General features: G+C 45.8%; 1 protein-coding gene across 1 annotated transcript; it reads left to right on the top strand.

Moving 5' to 3' along the window:
* Nucleotides 1-604: 604 nt before the first annotated feature.
* Nucleotides 605-4,296, top strand: LOC149169131 (uncharacterized). The gene is made up of 2 exons (XM_089425091.1): nt 605-2,144; nt 2,309-4,296. The coding sequence occupies exons 1-2, from the start codon at nt 605-607 to the stop codon at nt 4,294-4,296; spliced, it is 3,528 nt and encodes a 1,175-aa protein (XP_089281217.1).
* Nucleotides 4,297-6,995: the final 2,699 nt, after the last annotated feature.

Raw genomic sequence — 6,995 nt, 5'->3', positions numbered from 1 at the left:
CTTGAGAAATAGCATGCAACATGAGAATCAAAATCAAAATTTAGTATTTACATATTGAGAAATGGAATCCCTCTTAAGGCTTTATTAAATTGATATTTAAGATAAGTTAATACTAGTGGACAACCAAATGATATATAATAGAATTGTATCATTGCTAAAAGAAATGCATCAAAATATATGTTAATCGTGTGCTAAGATCAATGTAATATATATGAATCAATAATTTAAACATATCTTAATCTCATTCCAATTTTATATAATAGAAGGGGTAGTCTAACTAATAGACAAAATGAGTTTTTTCGCTGAAATGGTAATACAATTTGGAGTAAGATTGTGATTTCTTTTTGTATAGAATGTATTTTTAATTTCATAAATAAATTCAACGCTTTAAAATACTCAAACTTTACATATTAAATAACTTAAATTTATGATTCTTAAAAATCTCTAATAAATTGGTACATGATCAACATTTTCTTGATGGATTAGGGGAAAAAACGCTCCGATGCAGAATACTGCCAAACGCAGCCGAACCCTAGCCAGTCGCCGCCCCTGACCGCTTACGCTGTAGCTGCTGCCGGTCTTCTGCTGGTAGCCTGCCATGGCAATGGCGGTAGGAGGGGAGAGCTCCGCCTCCCCTCCAAAGGACACTTCAAGCTCTGACAAAATACAGCATGCACAGCCTCTGCACCCCTCTGGCGCAGTCCCTGACGCTGGGCAAGAAGGACACACGGCCCCGACAGAGGAGGAAAATACAGACAAAGAGACGCACAACAAAGCTGCGCCGTCACAGCCAAAGGCGACCTCGGCCACCTGTATCCCAAAGGCTGCAGAACGTATCAAGGTTGACCTGCCCAGCCACCGCATCAATGGTGAGATCCAATACATGCAAGATCATGCACTAATAGGAAAGTTTCTAGGTTTCTGGCCTACGGAAAAAGCCTTACAAGGTTGGATAGCATCAAAATGGAAGCCCAAAGGACAAGTTACTCTGCAACTAGGTCCCAAAGGCTTTTTCACAGCAATATTTCACTGTGTGGAGGACAAAGTGCGGATATTCGAAGGAGGACCATACTTCTTCAACTCTTCTGGTCTCTATCTCACGGAATGGAAACCAAGATTCAGCCCGGATAAGGAAGATTTCAGCTGGGCTCCGGTCTGGATAAGGATGTACTCCCTCCCAGTGGAATACTGGAAAGAAGAAACGCTGGCTGACATAGGCAACAAACTGGGCACCTTCATCCGAGTCGCGGCTGAAACAAAAACCCGCAAATATACCTCGTATGCTAGGATCTGCGTCCAAATGCACCTGACCAAAGCTTTAGCTGATACGGTAAGTCTCTATCACGATGACTATGAATGGACTCAACCTTTAGATTATGAGCATATTCCCTTCCGCTGTCGCAAGTGTCATGAGCATGGCCACCTCTTCCGAGATTGTCCATTAAATTTACAGTCCAAAGCCGCTACCGCTGTCTCTGACAAAGACTCCGAAGGTTTCATAAAAATTCCCAACCGCCGTAGGCATGCCAAAAAAAGTCAGCCAGTCATGGACACCGCCTTCAAAGCTGACTCCCAGAACAGATTCTCTGTTCTTGCTTCGCAAGTTTCGCAAGACCAACCCAGTTCTGTCCCCCCATTCAAGACCTCTTCGCCCTCTACTTCCCTCAACCCCTCAGCCCCCTTGCAGTCCTCAGACCCTGTTCTTTCGAATCTCTCTCCTAACCCTTCTCTGGAGAAAGGAAAATCGGTTTCAGGTCCCAGTCCCCTCTCCTCCTCCCCGGAGAAATCTATGCCGGATAACAAACAGCAAGACTTTGACATGGAGACTGATGCTACTCTCGCTCTCAGTCTTCAGGAAGAAGCGGATGAGGAAGAACAGAGTGATACTATTGTCATGGAGGAAGATCAGGTGGATGTCAGTTTAGATGGTTTAGATATCTTCACACTTGAAATGACATGCAAACAGAGAGAATACAACTCAATTCCCCCCTGGCAAATAGACAAGCTGGAAGGAGTCTTAACCAAGGTGCAGCACAATAAAAGCCTTGGCATACAAGGAGGCAGCCCATGGGACGGAAAAAAGGTGCTCAAAGAACCCAAGAAAAGAGGAAGAAAGACAGACCTTCAAAGAACCATAACAATAGGTGAAATACTTATGGAATCGGGGAGATTCCCTAAGTTGACAAAGTTCTATAAACCCAAACCTCAGTTTACATGAAGTTAATATCCTGGAATGTGAGAGGACTCAACAGCCCCTCAAAACATAGAATGATCAAAAACTTGATTCAACAAGAAAAACCAACCATAGTTTTTCTTCAAGAGACAAAAAGCAGCACCGAAGCTATTGAAAGAATTCGCGGCAAGGTCTGGGCAGGAAGCAGTTCTATTTCTGTAGACGCCTCTGGAGCCTCAGGCGGTTTGGCCATTCTGTGGAACCCGCAGATCATCTCATTATATGACTTCCATGCCACTCTCCATCTTATTCAAGCCTCCTTCCACCTCATAGGCACCGGAATCCATGGGCATCTCACAAATGTTTATTTTCCTCAGACAATACAGCACAAATTGGATCTGCTGGAAACGATCTCTATCCTCAATGAAAATAGGCAATTCCCGCTTTGGATTGGAGGCGGCGACTTCAACATAATAACATCTATGGAGGAGAAACAAGGAGGTAGAACCAGGCTCGACAGTGACAGTGATGGCCTCAGACAATTCATTCAAACAAATCAACTTATGGACATTCCAACCTCCAATGGAATCTTCACTTGGACTAACAAGCGTCGAGGTATTCACCATATTGCTTCCAGGCTTGATAGATTCCTTCTCTCTGATAATGCAATCCACCTGGGAGGGGATTTCAATGCCTCCATTATCCCCCAAGGAGGATCTGATCATTGGCCAATTCTGCTACAATGGTCTAGGCCAGGTAACTGCTGCAACAGACCTTTCAGATTCGAAGCATTCTGGTTCACAAATGCCAATTTTAAGGCAGTAGTCAGCGATGCATGGGCATCGTACATCCCGCCAGAGGGAGCCAAAATGTATCAATTCCAACAAAAATTGAAAAACTTGAAACACGTCCTCAAAGTTTGGAATCGCACAAATTTTGGTAACATCCAGGCAAAGCGCCAACAATTGGAACAGCAAATGCACAAACTTCAACAAACTCTCATTCTTGAAGGCAGAACAGACGAACAAGCACAACAGGAGCAGATACTCTGGAACCAAATTGAAGAGCGTCGGAAACAAGAGGAAATACTCTGGCGGCAAAAATCCAGAATCAACTGGCTAAAAGAGGGGGAGAAGAACACAAAATTCTTTCACAAAGCCACAATTCAAAGGCGAATGCACAATAATATTACCTTCATCAACAATCAACAAGGTGAAAGAATTGAGGAACATGAGGATATGGAAAAGGAATTCACAGGGTATTTTAAGGAAATTCTAACGGAACCCATAGATAACAGGGATGAAGCAATCAGAGCCATCACGCAGCACATTCCCAGCATCATAACTGCGGATCACAATAACAAACTACTCCAGCCCACGTCCATGCAGGAAGTTGAAGAAGCCATGGCTCAACTCAAGGATGGAAAGGCTCCTGGGCCTGATGGCTTCACAGCCAATTTCTTCCATGAATTTTGGGAACTCATCAAAGTTGAGGTATGGGACCTCGTTGAGGAATCCAGAAGCATGCACTGGATCCTCCCGGCCCTCAATACCACCTTCATAGCTTTGGTACCCAAGGGAGAAGAGCCCAACAGGCCGGAAAAATACAGACCAATCGCATTATGCAATGTAATCTACAAGTTAATCTCAAAGGTCATCGCAAACAGGCTCAAACCTCTCCTGCCCTTACTCATCTCTCCAGAACAGACAGGATATGTGGAAGGTCGGCAGATCATGGATGGAATCATATTATCAAATGAGGTAATTCACTCATTAAAGATTCTTAAGAAACCAGGTATGATACTAAAACTAGACCTTTCTAAAGCTTTTGATAAGCTTAGTTGGAATTTCATTCACAAAATGCTTTTAGCCTTTGGCTTCAGTGCAACCTGGACCAGGTGGATTATGAACCTCATTACCTCTCCAAGTTTCTCTGTTCTTTTGAATGGTTCTCCTTCATCTCCCTTTCGACCCTCTCGCGGCATTCGGCAGGGGGATCCTCTTTCACCTTTTCTCTTTGTTCTAATGGCAGAAGGACTCAGCAGACTTCTCAAATCGGCTGTTGCCTCTCAAGAGCTTAAAGGTATTTCCATCCATGGTCTCAATCCTCTGTCTCATCAGTAGTTCGTTGATGACACCATGCTATTCGATCATCCCTCCTCGAGAGAAGCCTCTGTTTTCAAGTCTCTTCTCTCCCTTTACTCCAATGCCTCTGGCACTTCCATTAATGCCTCGAAATCTCAGCTCTTCTTCTTTAACACCCCCCCTCTACTCAAAGAAATATTGCCAGAATTCTAGGCTTCACCATATCCCATTTGCCATCCAAATACCTTGGGCCTCCTCTCTCTGATTCAGCCATCAAACATGCTTCCTGGAGGTCTCTCCTTGACAAGCTTGAATCAAAGCTCTCATCCTGGACCTTCCGTGCTCTTAACATGGCAGGCAGACTAGTCCTGATCAAATCGGTCCTTCAAGCTATGCCGTTGTACCTCTTTTCCATCATGGCAGCTCCAAAATGGGTCCTTAAAGCCATTCGCAACCTCCAGCGCAACTTCCTCTGGGGCTCCACTGGACGGAATAGAAAATGGGCTCTTGTTAACTGGAAAGAAGTTTGTAAATTCAAATCAGAAGGAGGCCTAGGGCTACGGGATCCGCTTCAAAGTAACAACACAATGGGAGCTCGAATGTGGTGGAATTGGATCTCCAAACCTCATTCACCTTGGGCTCGATTATGGCAAGCAAAATATGCCCCAGGAAGTCAATGGAATGATCTCATCAGAATCAACTCCACAGCCCAAGGATCACCCATCTGGAATACTGCAAAGACTCACAGCCACTTCATTCAAGAACACAGCTTCTGGGAAATCCACTCAGGCACGACAGCCAAGTTCTGGGAGGATTCGTGGCAGCAGCTCCCCAAACTTGCAAATCTATTCCAAAAGCCCCTCTGGCAATCTCATATGCAGCAAGAGAACCTTATCCAGGTTCACCAATTCTGGCAACAATCAGGGAATCATGGATACCAATTATGGAAACCGGCAAGCAGATGGCAGAGGGATTGGCAGGGCGAAACATATTCAGATATTGATCAGGAACTCACTCACCGAAGAATCCGTCACTCCAACCAGCAGGACAAGCTCAGATGGGGTCACACGCACAAAGGCACATTCACCACTAAAGAAGCACATCAACTGCGCTATTCAGACATCCAAGCGGATAAAGATCAAATATGGGCACGAGTTTGGTTACCAGGGCTATGGCCTAAGATCTCAACCTTCTTATGGCTGCTAAGTAAAAGGCGCATTCTCACATGGGACAATTTGATAAAAAGGGGATTCATTGGGCCTTCAAGATGCCCAAATTGCAATCTCAACCCTGAGACCATCAGCCATTTAATGGAGACATGTCCGCTAGCCAAGCAACTTTGGGAGAAAGTGGAGAAATGCAACAAGAGAACAGAACCCAGGGGAGAGGATGTAACGGAAAATATCAGGAACTGGGACAAGAACCCGTTCAAAAGCCAGCTTCTCAATACTTTATGGGGTCTCATACCAGGCTTTTTGTACTGGATTCTCTGGAAAGAGCGCAACTCCAGAATCTTCAACAACACTTCCCGGACAATCGACGCTCTGTGGCTCATCTACAAAAAAAACATCCAGGAAACCTTAGCCATAAGAACCTGGTATGATACAGACATGCCAGAAACGCAACAAGAGCGGGACATTTTGAAAGAATGGAATCTTGATCCTTCTGCCTTTGCCAAGGTCATCACCCGTCCCCCACGCAGCTCCACCTCCCCATCCTCCTGGTCCCCACCAGCTATCAATTCATTCAAGCTCAATTTCGATGGGGCGGCCAAAGGAAATCCTGGACCTGCCGGATTTGGAGGAATCTTCAGAAGCCATACAGGAGCACTTCTGCACATTTATTATGGTTCAATAGGCAAAGACACTAACAATGTAGCCGAGCTGGAAGGCCTCTAGCAAGGGATCTGTCTAGCAGAACAAAAGCACTTCTTCCCTCTTGAGGTTGAGGGAGATTCTCTCATCCTTATAGCAGCAACCAAGAAAATTCAGGCAGGGGCTACAGCAGTCAAATTAGCAACTAGCTGGAGATTGCTAAGTAGATTGGAATCCCTGGAGGCAAAGCTTAAGAATCCCCAAAGTATAACCTTCCAGCATGTACGAAGAACAACAAACCAGGTAGCCGACAGAATGGCTAACCAAGGTGTTTCTCAGCCATCACCATACTTCTCCGGCTCTCTGGACATGGTAGATGATGATCAACTTAAAAGGGACTGCATCTCTTTGGTGCAAAAGGACCTCTCCCTCCCGGATGCGGGTGGTTGCAGCGCGTAGCAAGTTAGTGGCTCGTCACATGGGCATGTGTCAGCCCGGACGAGCCACACACTACAGGTCCGGCGATCATTTAAGAACGACGGCGACAGACCATCTGCGGGATTCAATACAAGTCCTTTCGGCATTTACTGCTCTCCTTGGTAGCGGGAAAATGGAGTTACAAAGGCCTGGCACCTCTGTCATTCTCCCGCAGTTCTGCATAAGGTTTGGGCGTTCGGAGGTTGCGTTGGCTCACTCTCTGGTTCTGAGGGAGGTCACGAAGGGGTACTCCTGCTCTCTGGCCAATTTGAGGATGCAGCGTGAGCGCCAAAGGATGATTAGCAGGCGTGGAAGCTCCAGAGGACGCGCTTCGTCTCAGCGGCAAGCTAATTCCCCCTCTTCCTCAATTGAGGTTTCTTCTGACCGCCGTCGCTCCAGAGAACGTGCAGTCGGCCGTGGCAGGGCAACGGAACACCGAGAAATAAT

The sequence above is a fragment of the Pinus tabuliformis genome, chromosome 4_2 (genome assembly GCF_031772625.1).
Source record: "Pinus tabuliformis cultivar Carrire ecotype Pingquan chromosome 4_2, CPIR1, whole genome shotgun sequence".
Classification (NCBI taxonomy): domain Eukaryota; kingdom Viridiplantae; phylum Streptophyta; class Pinopsida; order Pinales; family Pinaceae; genus Pinus; species Pinus tabuliformis.
The sequence above is the reverse complement of the archived record's forward strand: the minus strand, read 5'-3'. Positions and strand labels throughout refer to the sequence as shown.